The following is a 20,721-nucleotide window of genomic DNA, read 5'->3' as shown; positions in this document are numbered from 1 at the left end:
GGGGCTGAAGGCCATTCCCATGGGTGTAGCGGTGCGATCGGAGGTGCATTTTGCACTTTTTGGCACCCAGCGCAGCTTTTTGTCAACTCCTCTATCTGTTGGTCAATGCCCGGCCACCATACATAAGCCCTAGCAAGACTTTTCATCTTAACTCCCCCCAGATGACCTTCATGCAGTTCCTTTAGAACTCTTTCCCGTAACTTGGGAGGAATAATCACTCTTGTCCCGTACATCAAAGTACCATGGCAGACGGACAGCTGGTCTCGCCTTGCCGAGAATGCCGGTAACAGAGGATCACGACGTGTTGGCCATCCCTTCACTGTCACCTCGTAAACTCGGGACAGTGTCGGGTCGTTCCTGGTTTCTCTTTCAATACTTGCATTGGTGACTGGTAAACACTCGATGATGGTCGAATGAAATAACTCAACAGGGTCAACTTTCGTCGTCTCTTCTGCTTCAGGTAGTGGCAGGCGCGACAGCCCATCAGCATTGCCATGCTGCTTTGTACCTTTGAATTCTATTTGATATTGATGTGCCCCTAGGAAAAGGGACCATCTCTGGAGTCGCTGTGCTGTCATCACCGAAACACCCTTCTTAGGGTTAAAAATGGATACCAACGGCTGATGGTCTGTCAGAAGTGTGAATTTTTGGCCCTGCAGGTAATGATTAAACTTCTTCACTCCCCATACAAGGCTGAGAGCCTCCCTATCGATCTGCGCATAGTTGCACTCAGCGGAGGTCAATGATCTGGATGCAAACGCGACTGGCCTTTCCGTGCCATTTGGCAACTTGTGTGAGAGTACTGCCCCAATACCATATGGAGAAGCATCACAAGCCAACCGAATAGGCAGTGTCGGGTTGAAGTGAGCCAACACTTCCTCTGAGGTGATCAATTCTTTGCTTTTGCGAAATGCCTTCTTACAGTTTTCGCTCCATTCCCATGGTACCCCCTTCTGTAAAAGAGCGTTCAGCGGGTGCAGTACCATGGATAGATTCGGTAGAAACTTATGGTAATAGTTAATCAATCCCAGAAACGACCTCAACTGAGAGACATTATCCGGAGCGGGAGCCTTTACAACTGCCTCTATCTTGTCAGGAGACTTATGAAGCCCCTCCCGGTCAATGACATGACCACAGTACGAGATCCGCTTCTGAAAGAACTCACATTTCTGCCGATTAACTCTAAGTCCATACTCTTTCAGTCTGTTGAGCACCAGTTCCAAGTTTGCGAGGTGTTCTTCATCACCATCACCTGTAATCAGAATATCGTCCAGGTAACATTGTGTGCCTGGAATTCCCTGTAATACCTGCTCCATGGCCCTCTGCCAAATTGCCGGAGCCGATGCCACTCCAAAAACCAGCCTATTATACCGGTACAAACCTCTATGCGTGTTGATCGTGAGGTACTGGCGTGACTCTTCTTCAACCTCCATCTGCAAGTACGCCTACGCCAGGTCTATCTTGGTGAAGTGTTTCCCGCCAGACAACGAAGCAAAAATATCCTCAATCCGCGGAAGCGGATACTGCACCGTGTGAAGCACCGGATTAACGGTGATCTTGAAATCTCCACAGATGCGAACCTTCCCTGGTTCTCCTGGCTTGTTGCTCGAAGGACGTTTCATAACGGGAACAATGGGCGTAGCCCACTCACTCCAATCTACCTTAGACAGTACACCTGAACGTTCTAGCGCTTCCAGTTCTGCTTCTACAGTAGGTCGTATTGCATAGGGTACCGGTCTGGCTTTGAAAAATTTTGGTTGTGCATGTTCATCAATCTTGATGTTTGCCGTAATTCCTTTCAGTGTTCCCAGTCCTTGCTGGAACACCTCTTTAGCATCATCCAATATTTTGGACAATCGTTTAGGTTTGACATCTGTTTCCCCGGAATCTACCGTTAGTGCTTTTAAGGAGTGCCAGTCCATATTCATTTTCCTAATCCACTCCTGTCCCAGTAGTGGTGGACCTCCTTCAGGTAGCACATATAAGTCCATTACTTGGCTTTCTTCGCCCTTGTGGACCACTTTTACCTCTATCTTTCCGATGGGGTACACTCTTTGCCCCATGTATGTTTTCAATATAATCTCCGTATCCCGTAGGGGAATATGTTGGAATAACCTTTTGTAATCTTTCTTATTCATGACCGTCAATGCCGATCCAGTGTCCAATTCCATCTTTACTTGGACTCCTGCTATCTGAAAAGTGACCCAAATTGTCTGGAGATCTGCATCCTTACCAACGTTGTGTACTCTTAAGCTACCCAGTTCATTACTGCTAGCGTCTGAATCTGACTTCTGTTCGTTCGAACTGGTCTTTGTCACCTTGTGCACCTTTATGTATTTTCCTTGCGGTGACTTTTTGTTGCTGGTCTTCTTTCCTGACCGGCATACTTTAGCTATGTGGCCAAGCCTGCCACACGTTCTGCATTCTTGGTTTTTAAACCAACACTGGTTCTGATCGTGTGTTGTCTTTCCACAACGATAACATTTTACAGTACTCAAACCCAATTTATTTGTACTGAGTTCCGGTGACCGTAGCTGCATTACTGCCGTGCCTCTCGCTGCGGCTTCGTGTGCTGCTGCCATAGTGACCGCTTTCTCAAGCGTCAGCTCATTCTCCTCAAGCAGTCGCTTTTGTGTATCTTCTTTTAATAATCCACACACAAATTTATCTCTTAGCGCGTCTGTTAGTCCCGTTCCAAACTGACAGTACTTTGCTAGCTTACGCAATTCCATTAAATATTCAGCATTGCTTTCATCCTTCAGCTGCCTTCTGCTGTAAAATTTAAATCGTTCCGCTAGCATCAGCGGCGTGGGGTTTAGATGATTTTTCAGGACAGTAACAATCTCCTCGAACGTCTTATCCGCCGGTTCATCTGGTGATAAAAGGTGTTTCAATTGCCCGTATGTCTTCGCACCCATTAAGTTTAATAAAGTTAGTGCTTTCTCTGCATCTGGGATTTTATTTGCTTTACAATAATTTTGTATGTGTTCTACATACATAGCCCAATCTTCGATGTCACTATCAAAGGTATTAATGTTCCCATGTTTAGGCATCGTTGCAATTTATTTTATCCCAAGATGGCGGCTTCCCGCTCTTGTCTTCGTCCTCCGCCTACAAAATGGCGGTTTTCCCGCGCTTGGCGGTCTTCACCCACTGGCTGCAATGGCGTTTGGCGTGCCGCTGCTGCTCCCCTTTCCCAGCGGTTAGTAACTCCCCCGACGCTGTCTCCGCTTCACCGCGGCTCCCTCGGGCATTCGCGCTTCCCCGATGTCGCGCCTCGCAGCCCTTCTTGCAGCCCGGTTATTAGCACCGGCTGCGTTCGCCTTCACCGCGGCTCTTGCGCCTTCAGTCGCCCCAGACGCTGCGCCTTTTTGGCCCGAAAGCGGCCCGGCCCTTATCACCAGCCGCGATCGATGTCCCCGCGCTGCGCCTTTCGGCCCGAATGCGGCCCGGCCCTTATCTCCGGTCGCGATCGATCTCACTGCCCTTATTCCTCCGTCTTCCTCCCCCCGTCTGTACAGCCAACGCGGCCGACTTTCTGCTCGCGTCGCTGACCGGCTTACCCACCACCGAGGTAGAAAGAAGATAGCTGACTGCCGCTGATGGAGGCTTCGAGTTCAGGATGTCTTCTGCACTCCGGGTTCTCGATGCCTGCCGCGCGACGTGTCTTCCAGCAGGGTGATGAGGGTGGATGCCTCTCTTCGACGCCCGTTCTGTGGACGAAGCCGCCGTGGATATAAACTGCCGCAGGGTAAGAATCGGACTCGTCGCCACTGTGAAGTCTGTGTGTTCCAGTTGTATTAAGATTAATTACTGACACAGACTACACGAATAAAGTTCAACAGGTCTTTACTAGTTGGAGGTCAGGACTATACTAAATACAATATCACTACACAGTACTTATATACCGGTGGTCACCACCGGTATTACGTATACAGCAGCCAGAGAAAGTAGTACATCTCTTAAGGTGGAACAGGTTACATACACCACAGTAAGTCTCCAGAAGTTAGACATGTAAAAAGCAGTCGCAAGGCCTGCTTTTAACAAGGTAAGTGGTGAATTAATTAAAATTAAAAAAAAATTTCCACAGGTTTATTATTTTTAAATACTTTAAAGAAAGGTAAGTTTATTTTTAGCCTTGTTAGAAAATGTAATTAATTTTTTCAAAAATTTAAATTGATTAAAATAGTTATTTCATGTAATTTCTAGTTTATTTTAAAAATGTGATTTAAAAAAAAAAATTATTTGAGGTTTTAGTGATGTTTTGGGGCTTATAGTATTTATAGGTTTGACAGCCCTTCCTGCCAAACTTATGAATGAAGCATTCCCTGCTACCATTGGCTCTCCATGGCCCACGTGATCCCAGGGGATGCATCGAACTAACTGCGCCCCTGGGATATGCAAGCACTGCGCGCCGGCAGTTGGAGGAGGCCCAGGATCGCAATTCCACGGCGGCCCACAGCTCAGCGGCCGGTGCGCAAGGTAAGTGCAGGTCGGAGGCTTGCACCCGCGGGAAGCCTCCGACCTGAATTTCTGGGCCATTATTTTGTTTCGTAGCAGCTTGTTACAACTGAGTGGCTTGCTAGGCCATTTCAGAGGGCAGTTAAGAGTCAACCACATTGCTGTGAGTCTGGAGTCACATATAGATAGGCCAGACCAGGTAAGGTCAGCAGATTTCCTTCCCTAAAGGACATTAGTGAACCAGATGGGTTTTTATGACAATCCGGTAATTTCATGGTCACCATTACTAATACTAGCTTTTTATTCCAGTTTATTTAATTAACTGAATTTTAAATTCCCCAGCTGCCATGGTGGGATTTGAACTCATATCTCTGGATCATTAGTCCAGGCCTCTGGATTACTAGCCCAGTGACATTACCACTACGCTACCGTTCCCGTTGTATACTGCCATGTAAGGTATAAGAAAATGAGTCTTGGTTCCTACTCCTAATTGTTGTCCTATGCTTGTGCGCTTAAGTTGGTTATTGACAGGGTTGGGATTGACCTTGTGGTCGAATTGCCTGGCTCACCATCATAGCTCACATATGAACAATGTATCTGTGGAATTGTACCCCAACTAAGAGTCAATGCCCACCCATTATTTGGGTGCACCACGAGCGAGAGAGAGAGAGAGAGAGAGAGAGAGAGCAAGCGAGGGGGGAAGGGAAGACTTACACCTGCAATGAAGATGGGCCCATGGCCTCAGCCTGTTTTCTGGCCTCCACGTTTTAGTTTTGTTAAAATAAAAATCTCCGCCTCCCTTGAGGCATGCCCGAGGCAGCACTCCCTGAGCCCTTGCACAGGTCCTGGCTGCCAAGAAGATACTTTTCCCCCTTCCACTGACCACAAAATGCTGGATGCCTAGGCAAATAGGTAGCCATTGTGTCCAGCATTCAAACAGCAGAGATCTTGTTTACCTCACAGGCATACAATTAACATACATGCCGACAGGACCTGTCCCTGGGAAATGGTGGTGGGGGGAAGCACGCAGATGCAGCATTGCATGCCCAAGCACTTTCCTCTCCTAATCTGCTGAAATATTGGCAGGGCCGGGGAGAAAGCCTAGGCCAATGTGTTGGGGGAGTGGGGGGTGGGAGTCGAGGATGGGAGTGGAGGGATGACACATCGCAGCAGAAAATTGGCAAAAATAATTACATTCAGCCTAATGGCATTTGTTTGGGCTTTCATTGCACAAGATGCATATTTTTAGGCTTCGAACTATCCAGTCACTAAGTTAAATGACCAAAGAACTATCTGGCAATATCAGAACCTGTTCAGAGAACTCACAGGTTCCATCTGCTGTATATGGTGAGAATTACATTTAAAACTTAAACAGAAACTTCTTCAAACAAGTAAAATGAAAATGAACGCAAAAGGCTATTAAGTTCTGGATATACCAAATTATAAAATAATAATTTGAGACACAAGGAATTACAGGAATATTCAAATCAGTTTAAAATGATTAGTAATGTTTCAATCTCTTGCACAGCTATTATAAATTATCTAATCATTTTATTATTTTTAACATAAATCATATTTTGAGATGGTATAAAGGATATTGTGATATAAACCATGTCAATATGACACAGGTATCAGTGTCATATTGGGGCAGATTTTCCTCTTATTGTGCTTGGGTATAAAGGGTAACTAGGGTGCAACACAGAGGAAAACTGGGTGGGGAGAAATGCAGCCTGTAACAGAGCCCACCTGATTTTCCTTCTATTAATTTAAATGAATGGAACATCAGGTAAGCTCCATTACATGCGTGTGAACCTCCCTGCCTGATTTTCCTCCATGTGCTGCCTCTGGACAATCCTTTACACCCATTGTATTTATTGCAAGTTTTTTATTCCCTTGCAGATCCATAACTTTTCTTATTTGAGGAATGAGTGTGCAATCACAAACTGTTAAATGATCGTAATACATTTCTGAATTTTCCTTTTTAAATCTCACTCTTATGAATGATCATAGTTTTGGGCAATCAGGTCTCTGAGAACTTACATTTTTAGGATAATTCTATTGACTTTAGCATCTTACTGATAATCACCACATTTACTGGTGACATTAAAATACTGACCAAAATAGAGCTTCTACTGTCTGTTAAACATTAACACTTCAAAAACAAAGAGACTCACTGGCGTTTAGTCTACAGCAGAGAAATCTCCAATTGTTTATCTCTCTAAATGACACTGTCTGCATTATATTTTTCATTATTCAGCCAGTACAGAAAGAAAAGAACATCTAGCACTAAAGTTCTGTACTTTTTTGTGTAAATACAGCAGTGTTACGATTTCAGATAATGGTTGTCTTATTTTTTTTCCCCTTTCTATTTCTCTTGCCAATTTTCTGACGCCCTCCTTTCCTGAATGCATTGATTTCAAGCTTGGGTACGATTCCATGGGCTCTGCTTGCCCTCCGATACCAGTATTCAACTACAGTCTATACAATGAGTGTTGGCAGGCTATTCACCATAGAGCCTGATTCTATCCTCAGTTGACATTGACACACGTGCATTTCCAGTAGGGATAGCAACCAGGAGCAGCAACACTGGACGATTTTCTCTTCCCTAACTCAAAAGGCATTGAGGCAAACTGCAGAGCTCATACACTGCTGCCAGCTGAAGTCAGTTAATTCAGAACAGAACAAGAATCAAGCCTGGAACAGCTATTTGCTGAATAAACTTGATAAATTTTAACTCCACAGCATGTGTGTGACGTCACTGACAGGTTCCCTGCCCGGAAGTCAGCCTGATTGACAGGCTTGGCTTCCAGTTGGGCGGGGAACGCTGGAGACGAGGCCGTAGGACCAAGCAGGTCTGATCCCCAAACCGGGGGGTGCGACCACAGAGGGGGTCTAATCCCTGGCCCTGGGGGGGTCCGATCCAAGAGGGGTCCAATCTCGGGGGGCGGGGGGGGAGGTTTGATGGTGGGGGAGCTTGGGGGCCAGGAGGAAGCACTCCCGCTGCTCCCGGCCCACAAGGAGTGCTCACCGAGGCTGTCCTTGCCTGGCTGCAAGTGCCGGGATTCCCGAGGCCCGGGAAACCTGGCCAGCCGCAGTAAAACCTCCATAGCAGGTTAAATCTGAGGCTACCAACCTCATTATCATATCTAAAGTGCTAACCCGCTTCCTGGGAGTGGGTTGGCTGCCCGCCCGCCCCTTGTCCCACCTGTGTTAAAGTGAGAGGTTGGCGGGTTGGAGCCAGCTTCCCGACACGTTTCCAATTTTCCCCATTTAACCCCCCATCCGCACCCACTCCCACCCGCTCACCTATGTTAAAATTTCCCCCTCAGTGTGACGCTCACATGTGAATAATAGTCGCAACTTAGGTGAGGTACTGGAGAGCAAGCAGCACCTGTGGAACTGTGCCATGCAAAGAGTCAAACTTTATCAATGGTATTTAACAACAACAACGACAGCGCCTTTAACGTAGTAAAACATCCCAAGGCACTTCACAGGATAGCTATCAAACAAAATTTGACGCCGAGCCATATAAGGAGATATTAGGGCAGATGACCAAAGGCTTGGTAATAGAGGTAGGTTTTAAGGAACGTCTTAAAAGGAGGAGAGGTAGAGAAGCAGAGCCATTTAGGGAGGGAATTTTAGAGCTTAGGGCCTTGGCAGCTGAAGCATGGCCACCAATGGTGGAGCGATGAAAATCGGGATGCTCAAGAGGCCAGAATTGGAGGAGCGCAGATATCTCGGAGGTTTGTAGGGCAGGAGCAGATTCTTCTTCTTCTTAGGCAGTCCCTTGGAATCGAGGATGACTTGCTTCCACATTAAAAATGAGTTCTCAGGTGAATGATGAGTCCAATGCGGGACCTACAGTCCCTGTCACAGGTGGGGCAGACGGTGGTTGGAGGGGCGGGTGGGTGGGGTGCTTGGGTTGACGTGCGCTCCTTGCACTGCCTGCGCTTGGCTTCCGCTTGCTCCCGGCGAAGAGACTCAAGGTGTTCGGCGCCTTCCCGGATGCTTCTCCAGAGCATCCAGAAGCAGATTACAGAGATAGGGAGGGGCGACGCCGTGGAAGGATTCGTAAACAAGGGTGAGAATTTTAAAATCGAGCCAATGTTGGTAAGCGAGCATAGGGGTGATGGGTGAATGGGACTTGATGCGAGTTAGGACACGGGCAGCCGAGTTTTGGATGACCTCAAGTTTACGGAGGGTAGAACATGGAAGGCCGTCCAGGAGTGCGTTGGAATAGTCAAGTCTAGAGGTAACAAAGGCATGGATGAGGGTTTCAGCAGCAGAGGAGCTGAGGCAGGGGCAGAATCGGGCGATGCTGCGGAGGTGGAAATAGGCGGTCTTAGTGATGGTGTGGATATGTGGTCGGAAGCACATCTCGGAGTCAAATTTGACACCAAGATTGCGAACAGTCTGGTTCAGCCTCAGACTGTTGCCAGGGGGAGGGGTGGAGTTGGTGGGGAGGGAACGGATTTTGTGGCGGGGACCGAAGACAATGGCTTCGATCTTCCCAATATTTAGTTGGAGGAAATTTCTGCTCGTCCAGTACTGGATGTCGGACAAGAAGTCTGATAATTTAGAGACAGTGGAGGGATCGAGAGAGGTGGTGGTGAGGTAGAACTGGGTGTCGTCAGCATACATGTGGAACCTGATGTGTTTTCGGATGATGTCGCCAAGGGGCAGCATGTAGATGAGAAATAGGAGGGGCCCAAGGATAGATCCTTGGGGGACACTAGAGGTAACGGTGCGGGAGTGGGAAGATAAGCCATTGCAGGTGATTCTCTGACTGCGACTGGATAAATAAGAATGGAACCAGATGCATGCAGTCCCACCCAGCTGGCCGACGGTGGAGGGGCGTCGGAGGAGGATGGTGTGATCAACTGTGTCAAAGGCTTAAGTAATTCTTTAATTACAAGGGAGAGATAGGGGAGTTAGTGCAAGCAGATACTATACTTGGACCATTATAGGAAATGTTGCTTGTGTATTAACTATTTTTATATATCACAATTGTCATTCATCACAGAGAAAACACATACAATTACAAAACTGTCTTTTTAGCAGCAAAACGCAAATGAAACAAAAGTTAAATAAATGCAAAACCAGGGATAGCAGTGAATTTGAATTCAATGAGTTTGTTGGGTGAATTTGCAAAGCCACATCTTTTACAAACTTACCATTTCTTGTGCATCATGGAGTGTACTGGACAGACTATCATTGAGGTTTGGAAGGGATATACCTCCTTCTACTAAGGCTGAAAAACCAAAGACATACTCAATGAGCAACTATACACCAGAACAGGGAAAACACAGAATTGTAGTTCAATTATTGTTATATGCAAAGCTAAACTTCACATAGACATAAACAATTACTTACATTGCAATTCCACAACAGCATCTTGTTATATTTATATACAGCGCCTGTAACGTAATAAAGTAAAACGTCCCAAGGTGCTTCACAGGAGTGTTATCAAAAAACCCACAAAATTTGACACCAAGCCATATAACCAGATGTTAGGGCAGATAACCAAAAACTTGGTTGAAGAAGTAGGTTTTAAGGAGCGTCTTAAAGGAGGAAAGAGAAGTGGAGAGGAGGAGAGATTTAAGGAGGGAATTCCAGAGTTTAGGACCTAGGCAGCAGAAGGCACGACCGCCAAATGGTGGAGCATTTAAAATCGGGGATGCTCAAAAGGCCAGAATAGGCGGAGAGCGGAGGCCTAGGGGGAATATAGGGCTGGAGGAAATTACAGAGATAAGGAGGGGCGAGGCCATGGAGGGATTTGAAAACAAGGATGAGAATTTTAAAATCGAGGCGTTGCTTAACTGGGAGCCAACATAGGTCAGCAAGCACAGGTGAGAGTTGTGAGCGGGACTTGGTGCGAGTTAGCACACGGGCGGTAGAGTTTTGGATGACCTCAAGTTTATGGAGGGTAGAACTAGGGAGGTCTGCCAGGAGTGCATTGGAATAGTTAAATCTGGAGGTGATACAGGCATGGATGAGGGTTTTGGCAGCAGATAAGTTGAGATGAGGGCAGAGACGGGTGAGATTACGATGGTGGAAATGGGCGGTCTTAGTTATGGCACGGATACGAGTTAGGAAGCTCAATTCGTGATCAAATATGACACCAGGGTTGTGAACAGACTTGGTCAGCTTTAGTCAGTTCCTGGGGAGAGAGAATGAATCAATGGAAAGGGAATGGAGTTTGTGAATCATGGCACGTGATTCTCTGGCTACGACTGGATAGATAAGAATGGAACCAAGCGAGTGCAGTCCCACCCAACTTGCTGACGGTGGAGAGGCGTCGGAGCAGAATTTTGTGGTCAACCATGTCAAAGGCTGCAGACAGGTCCAGAAGAACCAGAAGGGATAGATTATCTTTGTCACAGTCAATTAGGATATAAATTGTGACCTTCGGTACTGTGGCGGGCGGAAGCCTGATTGGAGGGATTCAAACAAGGAGTTCTGGGAAAGATGGGTGCGGATTTGAGAGGCGACAACACGTTCAAGAACTTTGGAGAGGAAAGGGAGGTTGGAGTAGGGGCCGATAGTTTGGAAAGATGGAGGGGTCAAGGGTTTATTATTAACAATATCCGCTAACATGGGAGCCAGGAAGGAAAGTTAGGTGGTCAGCAATTTAGTAGGAATAGGGTCAAGAGAGCAGGTGATCGGTCTCAGAGACAACATGAGCTTAGAAAGGGCAAGAGGGGAGATAAGAGAGAAATTAGAAAAACATTCAAATATAGTGTTAGGGCAGGGGAAAACGGAGAGGAAGTGAGGTCCGGTAGGCATGGGGAAGGGAGGGAATTGAAAGCAGAAGCAGCTGAATGGATGTTGTTACATAGGATATACAGCATAGAAACAGGCCATTCGGCCCAACCAGTCTAGGCCGGTGTTTATGCTCCACTCGAGCCTCCTCCCGTCTTTCCTCTTCTAAATCTATCAGCATAACCCTCGATTCCCTTCTCCCTCATATGCTTATCTAACCGCCCCTTAAATGCATCTATCCTATTCGCTTCAACCACTCCCTGTGGTAGCGAGTTCCACATTCTCACCACTCTCTGGGTAAAAAAGTTTTTTCTGAATTCCCTAAATGTTGTTGATCTTTTTAACAAAGAAGTCCATGAGCTCCTCACATTTATTGTTCAAAATGATAATGGTTCACTGAAATTAAAGTGATTGTCACCGTTACATACCAAAGCTAAGTATCCAGCATCGTTAGCTCTCATTAGCAAAACTTTGGCTGTTTGTCCTTGTAGAGGCACTGTGCCATCTCACCTGCTCTGCTCCCTATATCATTTTTGTATTGGTTTTATATATTTTTTTTAATAAATCTTGATCCCAAAAGGCAGGTACGAGGCTTGCAATCTGTTAAATATTCCACTCAACCATCACTTAAGTATAAAGTGTGTATGATACCCATGCAACTACAAGCCGTCCGTTGGCGACATCATCTGCAGACATGGGGTGAGCTTCCACATGTACACTGATGACAGCAAGCTCTAACCCTCCACCACTTCTCTCAACTGCCTCTATGTTGTCAGAATGCTTTCCGACATCCAGTCTAAATATTGGGAAGACCAAAGCCATCGTCTTCAGCCCTTGCTACAAATCTGTACCCTCGCCACTGATTCCATTCCCATCTCCAGCCACTGTCTCCTGCTGAACTAGCCTGTTTGTTTATTTAGCATGCTATTTGAACCCGAGCTGAGCTTCTGACCCCATATCCTCTCCATCACAAAGAATCAGTAGGGAAAGAAGACCCTGTTGAGCTTGACATCATCAGTGAGAATGCAGATTTAAAACCTCTACCTACCCATAGTGCAAATTAAAAAGTGCAAAGAACATCTTAAAACTTCCACCTCTGTACTATCATCCGCCTCCATCCCAACCTCAGTGACAAATATGCTGAGATTGGGGTGGAGGCGGATGATAGTACGGAGGTGGAAGTTTTAAGATGTTCTTTGCACTTTGACACCTCCAGACTCAACTATTCTTCCAGTTGGCCTCCCACCCTCCATAAATTTCAGCTCATCCAAAACTCTGCTGCCCATATCCTATCCCACTCCAAGAGCTGCTCATCCATCGCCCCTTCCTTGCTGACCTGCATAAGCTCAGTCCCTCAATGCTTTAAATTTAACATTTTCATCCTCGTGTTTAAATCCCTTCTTGGCTTCACCCCTTGCAATTTAATAAGCTCCTCCAGCTCTACAAACCACCTCACCCCCCCAAGCTCTCCATTCCTCAGACTCTGGTATCGTGTGCAACCCAGTCTCTCTTCACCCCTCTATTGGCTGTCACGCCTTCGGCCACCTAAGCCCCATGTACTGGAATTTCTTCCCTAAATCCCTCCACCTCTCTCTCCTCATTCAAGACATTCCTTAAAACACACTTCTTTGGCCAAGCTTCTTAATACCTCCTTCTTTGGCTTGGCATCCAATTTTTTGACTATGACTTTGTGGAGCGCCAATGGAATATTTTTCTGTGTTAAATGCGTTATATAAATGCAAGTTGTTGTTGCTGAAAGTCATGCATTGCTAACAGGTTCCCAACACCTGAAACCTCAGGAGCATTCCCATTCTTTTCCTCTTCCTCATGTATATATTCCTTAGGGTTAGCTTGTAACAGTTAATACCACCCTTGTTTCTGTCAAAAGTTGTGGCTTCAAGTCACAATGCAGGTCTTGACCACATAATCTAGCCTGATACTTCAGTGTAATACCAAAAGAGTGCTGCAGTGACACTGATGCCTTCTTTGGATGAAAGAAAGAAGGACTTGCATTTCTATAGCGTCTTTCATGACGTCAGGAGTGCTTTACAGCCAATTAATTATTTTTTGAAATCTAGCCACTGTTGTAATGTAGGAAACGCAGCAGCTAATTTGCACACAGCAAGGTCCCACAAACAGCGATGTGGTAATGACCAGATAAATCTGTTTTAGTGATGTGGTGGAGGGATAAATATTGGCCAGGACACCGTGGAGAACTCTCCTGGTGTTAAAGTAATCTCATAAGGCCCCATCTGTCTGTTCTGGTAGTTCAGGCATATTAAAATTTCTTGGTACTATCTAAAGGACAAGAAAAGTTATAGAGTCATTCTGGATGAACATCCCTCCCTCAAACACCACCACCCAAAAAAAACAAAGTAGGAAGGGAAACACTGTCTTGGAATGCAGGTGACTCATGTCCTTTAAACTGTTCATTAAAGGGAGGCACACAAACTTTTCTTGAGGGAGCTAGTTAATCAATGCTACTTATATATAATTATGTGGAGTGGAGCAAATTAAGAAAAAAAAGTTTTTAAAATAAGTTATTGCATAAGCTTGCTTGCAATAAACAGTTCAAAAATACTAACCAAATGATTCTAGCTAAGGCCACCACGCCTTATTAGGTAATCCTCATTGTTAGACACAAAAGAAATGTATACTTTTACTTTATGAGAAATGTAAGAGTTATTCATTCAAATTTGAAATTTAACTGGGAGAATTTCGACACATCAAGGAAAGGGATAAGAAAGGAGAGCAAATCATGTGAAAACAGTAGGCTTTCCTTTTATATTTACATTATTATTTGGTCAATTTTTAGGCTATTAGATATGGGTTGTCAATGTTCATGAATAGAACACTTTTGCATTAAACAGTCTTGAGTCAAGTTAAGCTTGGTGAGATGTAAAGCTTCATCGACTCTGCTCCAGCAATGTATTTGAATCCCAAACTCAGAAAAGCTCCTCCTACTGATTCGATGTGCCTTTTTGTACATTCCATATCAGCCACTGTTTTGGCTTCTCTCATTGACTGTGTTGATTTAGTGTAATTTATTCTTAACTGTGGGCAGTTTTAGGCGGTGTACCCACTTCCATTAAAAACTGGGTGAAATTACCCAACTCGTTTCATCTAGGACCTCACAGCCAGGAGAGAAGAGAAACATTTATTCCATTAGTCTGGATTCAAACACACAAGGTGAAAGGGTTATCTGTATACTGCACCATTCAGCTCTCCAATGCAATTAGTTTTCAGTGACTATGGCTAGCATTTCTCAGTCTTGCTACATATTTCATTGTTTTGTATCTACAGTACTCTGCAACAGTCTACGAGTTATACATTTATTGATTTAGTACTAAGTCAATGGTCTGGTGTAGCTATACCTTTTGCTGCAGCCATCTGCCCATAGCTTATTAAGATCTCTCCTTCAGAAATGTTTCGGTCAGCAGTCTCAGTTTCGGTGATGGAGATCGTTGAGCTACTTTCTTCAGTGGACGGGGGTGGAGTCAGCGATTGAGCAGTGGGTGTTTGAGTTTGCACACGTGGCGGTGGACACGGAGGTGGAGTTGGGAGTGCAGGTATGACAGCACATGGTGGTAGAATCAAACTCTCAGGTTCCTCATCCTTGGCTACTGACATAACACTAACACACATAAGATAATAGATAGAAATTAATAAATAAAAGTCAAATGTGTGACACTAGTTTACACTAAGCACTGTATCTGACTCAGAAAGGAACGTGGAATCATAGGAAAAAATGGATAAATCTAATGCCCATTATAAATTCTCATTTTTAATCCAAAGGAGAAATAGGTACATTTTCCAAAAGCTGAATCTAAAACATTTTTTTTTTTTAAATGTGGAACCCTGATGAGCCTTGCTCTACAGGTGTGGCTCACCAAGGTCAGTGGTTTCCACCCACTCAGCTTATTTGGTGTACAGAGAGAAGCAGAAGAAACTGCAACTAAAAATATTACGTTTTTTTTAAGAAAAAGGGAAAAATAGTGTATAGACACAAGAATTACATAAGTTTTCTTTTTTAACTTCTCTTCAGGTGCAGTTTTTATTTGCTGTACTTCGTACACCTACCAATGTAGATGGTGCAGCAAAATGATTGGCAACAGGAAGGCAGGAATGGTCAGGTACATTAGCTGTCATTTTCTTCCCAGCTGCTAGCTCATTAATTCAAAATCAAGTTTAGTATAAATAGAATGGTTTCACGAGCCACCAAGATAGACATCAGACTCAGGATAAAACTGACACCCAGTAGCATACCAAGTATAAACTAAAGATCCTAAAGTCTTATTAATGCAATCCACACAAGAGAAGACTCTTAAGTAATCTAAATGGACTCAATATTTAGTGGTTGCAGTTGCAATTGTGTAGTGGTGCATGTGCTGCACCCTCCTTATTTTTGACCTAAAATGTTTACTTGCACCATCATTACATTGATTATGGAAAAGGCATGCATGGGCTTCTGATTTTTGTAGGATAATGAAATGAACAGCATCTGTGTGTGACATTCACATCAATATCTCTTTGACCAGGGTGTCTGAAACTGCAGTGTAAGCCGCACAGATCCCAGCTCACTGACGTATATCAAGTTATTTTAAAATAATCTTTGTGACCCTGTTCTGCTTGTGGGACTATCAGGAACACATTTGTCCCCAGATTTCTTTGTCAGTAGCTGGTGTCATGACAGATGCCGACAGCCAGGACACTCCATGTAGTTGGTGCGTGATGATATCCTCACTGAAGGATTAATAATCCGGACATAACCAATGGCTTGTTGATGGATGATCTGCAGTTCATTACCAAAAAAGTCTATTTTATATATATAAAAAATAATAAAGGCTTTACTAATTTATATTTTAATTAGGAATATGTGAATAAGGTACTAATTTCATAATTACTAGGAGTAAGCAAAACTGTTAAAGGATTGTGTTAAGCAGGCCTTTGGTGATTGGATAATTTCACTAGTGTGAAAGACTAAATAGAGGAATTTTAGAGCCCTTTACAATTATGAATAAAGCTTTAGTCTAATCTTTTAGCATTAGACATTCTAGGATAGAATGGAAAAATAGGATCTACAACTAAGGGCGAAGTGAATTATCTAACAATGACTTGTGCAAATCCTCACTGGAATTCGCTCACTGAGCAGAATGCAGTATTTATGACACACAGCAAAGAAGAAAAGGTATTAAACAGAGATACAAAAAGTGGAACACAGATGAGAAAAACAAATAGCGCAACGTGACAGAGGGATAACATGCAAGAAAAGGGAAGTAAGCGACAAAAAGGAGGAAGAAAGGGGGAAAAATTCGGTATCGCCCCATATGGGGCGCGATTACTGGCGGTGCGCAAAGTTTAGCGCCTGGCGCTAATTATCGCCTCCGACAGCAAACTTGGCTTTTATCACCCCTGGAGGTGATTGGAGCGTTAAATCAGGCGCTACACACCTCTCTTAAGGCGCTAAGCCCGAGGAGCGAGGCGCTACCTCAGAGGGCGGGCGCAGCGCAGGTGCTGTCAGTTAGCAATTGAACACAGACACACTGGCGCCGGTCAGTTCTTAAAGGGGAGGGTCGATCTTGCTCTCCAGCCACACCCTGCTCATTGGAGCCTTGAATCTCGGCCTGGGCAGACCTGTGGCTAAATCTAGCAGCCAAACACTATGGAGGGTGCCAGGGAGCGAGCACAGCGCTTCTGTGAGCGGGCCCTGGAGGCTCTGGTTCGTGGGGTGGAGCGCAGAAGATCCATTCTGTACCCAGAGAGTGGCAGGAGGCCTTTGCCACACGAGTACAGAAGAGTGTGGAGGGAGGTGGCTCAGAGAGTGTCCTCAAGCAGCATGGTGCCGAGGATCCATTTCCAATGTAGGAAAAAGTTCAACGACCTCACTCGGGTCATCAGGGTGAGTGCCTTTTTTTCAAAACCTCTTCATCCCTCTATCTCAACCACACTTGATGGCCAGAGGGTTTTGAAAGCCCCAATGCCCAACACTCATCCAACACCTATGGCCCTTTCATCAAACACACACGCACATTCCACACTTTGCATACAGTAAGGGCTATTCAACCATGGGAGGCATTTCAGGCAAGACCATGGCTGCATATTTACTCAGACGCCGTCCTTTTTCTTGCAGGACAAGCTGGCTCATAATAGGAGACAGCAGCAATGGACCGGTGGAGGGCGGCCTCAGCTGCAACCCCTCAGCGATCTTGAGGAGCGCGTCCACAGGATTGTGGCAAGCCGGGTGATTGGTCCCGTCACCACTGGAGACGCCGACCCCGTTCTGGACAGCAATGGTAAGGTCATTACCTTTTTGTCCTCTCTCCTTCGACTTGTTCCTCACAACAGCAGCCTTTGACACTTTCAATCCAAATCACTAAATCGCTGCACTCATGCCTCCCTTGCTGCCACCCTGTCCTCACGCTAAAGCCACTCTTGTACCTCCCTGCTATCAGATGGTGATTCACCAGGTGAGGAGACAGGCCATCAAGCTGTCAGTGGGAGTGAAGCTGAAGGCGAGGAGGAAGAGGAAGCCGGACCATCAGCACCACCCTCTACCGAGGCAGCCCATGCCCACACTGGGAACACGCCTTCCCTGGAGGGGAGCAGGGGGGAATGGTCTGATGAGGGTGAAGCTCCAGGACCCAGCGGGCTGCAGCAATACGATGGGGGTAGGGAAGCTCAGGGGTCTTCTCCCCAGAGGGAGAGTATGGCTTCGAGTCCTGCTGCACTGGACGCACAGGAGGAGTGGGTCCTCGCTGAAATGAGCGTCCAGGTGGAGCACAGGCACTTGAGCTCATGGCTGCCGTGGCAAGGTTGCCCGAATCCATTGAATCACTGGCAAGGAGTGTGGAGCACTTCGCTGTAGCACAGGCGGCTGCCACGCAAATGCTTAGTGCTGCAATGCAGTCAGTGGCTGGTCTCGTGCAGACGCAGATTGAGGCCACGCGAGCACTGACTGCTGCCACCCTCGGTGGATCGGGCACATTTCCCCAGGGCTCTCACCGCGCCGCAGCAGGCCAGCAATCTGTGCTCCATCAGATTGCTCTGGATGCTGAAGTGCTGCCCCGTGGGAGTGCCAGTGTGTCAGTCGAGCAGGGAGTTGCTGTCCTCTCTCAAGATGACAGCATTCCTGCTGCCACCACTGGCACTTCTCCACTGCAGTTGCCACCACCTGTAGGATAGACTGCTGCCGTCCATGCAGAGTTGGTGCAGTCAGCAGCCGGGCCCTCCAGGCCCAGAGCTGGTCCAGGCTGTCCTTCAAGGGCATCTGCAGTGTCAGTTTCTGACAATCAGCAGCCTTCCCCCAGCCTTGCTCCAGCCACTGGGGTCCCATTACGGAGGAGCTGCAGGGTGGGAAGGGGGGAATATCACAAGGGAAGCAGATCACCCTCGAAGGGCAAAAAGTAGGAGGTGTGACAAAATGTTTTTCATTGTATTATTGAAGGCCAAGGTTCGTGGTCAAATTTTTGTAACTGTTTTGGACATTGTCTCCAGGTTGTGAGAGCCAGTTACATGTGAATGACTGCTTTTTTTGTGTTTCTTTCTATTACTTTGTCATGCGGAAATGAGACACACAGAGTTTGTGAAATAAAGAAGTGTCTGTATTCAAAATGTACATGTTTGGTCTTTGCAATCATTGTTGCCTTGACCGGCTTAGGGGTTGCAGGATGGTTTCATTCAGGTTGTTTGAATGGCAGTAGCCATTTCCTCAGAGGGGGCCTAGAAGCGACTTGCTATGAGCCTTTGGCGGACAGCCCTTCCACTTTGTGCCTCCCTCCCGCCTTGGTGCTGCTGATGATCATCCTCCTCATCATCCTCCTCCTCCTCTGCTGGTGCTCCAATGTCTGGTGGCATTGGCTGGGTCCTGAGGATTGCAAGGTTATGCAGCATGCAGCACACAACAACGAAGTGGGAGACTCGCTCAGGCGAGTACTGCAGGGCGCCTCCAGAATGGTTCAGACAGCGGAACCGTTGCTTGAGCACGCCGATTGTGTGCTCAACGATGTTCCTGGTAGCTTGATGGCTCTCGTTGTATCGTAGCTCAGCAGGGGTGCTGGGCAAATGGAGCGGTGTCATCAGCCAGGTGCACAGAGAATATCCCTTGTCCCCGAGAAGCCAACCTCCTGGGTGATGCGGTGCCTGGAAAAGGTCTGCCACAGAAGTCTGGCGCAGGATGAAGGCATCGTGGCTGCTGCCTGGAAAGTGGGCATTGACAGCGAGTATCAGCTGTCTGTGGTCACAGACCAACTGGACGTTTAAGGAGTGGAAGCCCTTTCGGTTGCAGAAATCCTCGGCATTCTCTTGCGGCACCCGCAAAGCCACAAGCGTGCAGTCAATGGTGCCCTGCACCATGGGGAAGCCCGCTATCATCGCAAAGCCCGTTGCGCGTTCTTGCTGCTTGTCCGGGGTCATGGGGAAAGAAATGTACTCTCGTCTCCTTTTAAAGTGGACATTTGTTACCCGACGGATGCAGCAATGCACCGCGAACTGGGAGATATTGGCGATGTCCCCAGTAGCTGATTGAAATGAGCCGGTGGCATAAAAGTTGAGAGCCACTGTTATCTTCACTGCCACTGACTGAGACATCCTGCTCCTCAGTTGAGGCTGCAGATCTGGCTGAAGCAGGTGGCAGAGCTCAGTGACCACCTCCTTGCTGAAGCGCAGCCTTCGCAAACACTGCTCCTCAGACATATTAATGTAGGAGAACTGTTGGCGAAAAACCCTGGGAGGGTAAGGTCTCCTGTACCGAAGCCTGTTGGCCCTCCTCCGTCTGGCCATGATTGCCACTCTCTCTCTGCGTCTCTGTGCCCTCCGAATGTGATGGAGAAGGACGACGTTCCCATCCATTGCAGCCCCCATAGTATCTAGGCAATCAAAGTTATGAAGGTCAAAAAGCAAAGTACCTGCAAAGTTATGGTCAGAAGCCCAAACTACCTCAGACAGCGTTGACTCAATGCAGAAGTCTCTCTTTCTCTCTTTGTCTCTCTGCAAATCTCCCTCTCTCTCTCAGAACGAGTGGTGCAAAAATGGCGACCACACAAAAGCCAGGAAGAGGCCCCCTTTAAATAGCCCCCCCCCCCCAGCCCCACAGCGACTGGGAAGCGTTCCAGTCAACTTGTTGTTAGTTGCGCCAGGCGGAAAGGAGGGGGGCGCCACTCAATTTCCAGTTCGGGGTGCCCCAAGGTCGTTGCACTCTCGAATGACGTCAAGATCTGCGTGCTCAGGAGATCGGGCGGTATTGTTTAGCGCCGCCGCAAAATGTCCGGTCAATTTTGCGAGAGGCGCAGATATCGCCGCGCCCGGGCGCTAGTTGCTTTGCACCCCACTTAGCGCCCTCTTAAGGCGCTAACAGGTGGCGCTACCAACTGAATTTTTCCCCCAAAGTGTATTAACAAAAATGAGTACAGATGTGATAAATAGATGGTAAAGTAGTCATGTCAAGAAGGAATAAGCAGGACTAATGTCAATCTATAATGAACCCAGTCTACATCCCATTTG

The 20,721-nt window shown here is 46.6% G+C and overlaps 1 protein-coding gene across 4 annotated transcripts in view; it reads right to left on the bottom strand.

Annotated features, from left to right (window-relative positions):
* The window catches only part of kiaa0586 (KIAA0586 ortholog), a 674,053-nt gene that overhangs the window by 86,088 nt on the left and 567,244 nt on the right, over positions 1-20,721 (bottom strand). For all 4 annotated transcript variants that reach the window (XM_086003275.1, XM_086003276.1, XM_086003277.1 and 1 more), the window contains 2 exons: positions 14,598-14,857; positions 9,636-9,712 (listed from right to left, as the gene is read on the bottom strand). In XM_086003275.1, the coding sequence (XP_085859401.1) occupies positions 9,636-9,712; positions 14,598-14,857 (337 nt within the window). The remainder of the gene's footprint in view (positions 1-9,635; positions 9,713-14,597; positions 14,858-20,721) is intronic.

Source organism: Somniosus microcephalus, chromosome 12 (assembly GCF_052327205.1).
Source record: "Somniosus microcephalus isolate GS21.2 chromosome 12, FLI_Smic_1.0, whole genome shotgun sequence".
Lineage (NCBI taxonomy): Eukaryota > Metazoa > Chordata > Chondrichthyes > Squaliformes > Somniosidae > Somniosus > Somniosus microcephalus.
Note: the sequence above shows the minus strand (reverse complement) of the source record. Positions and strands in the feature narration are given on the sequence as shown.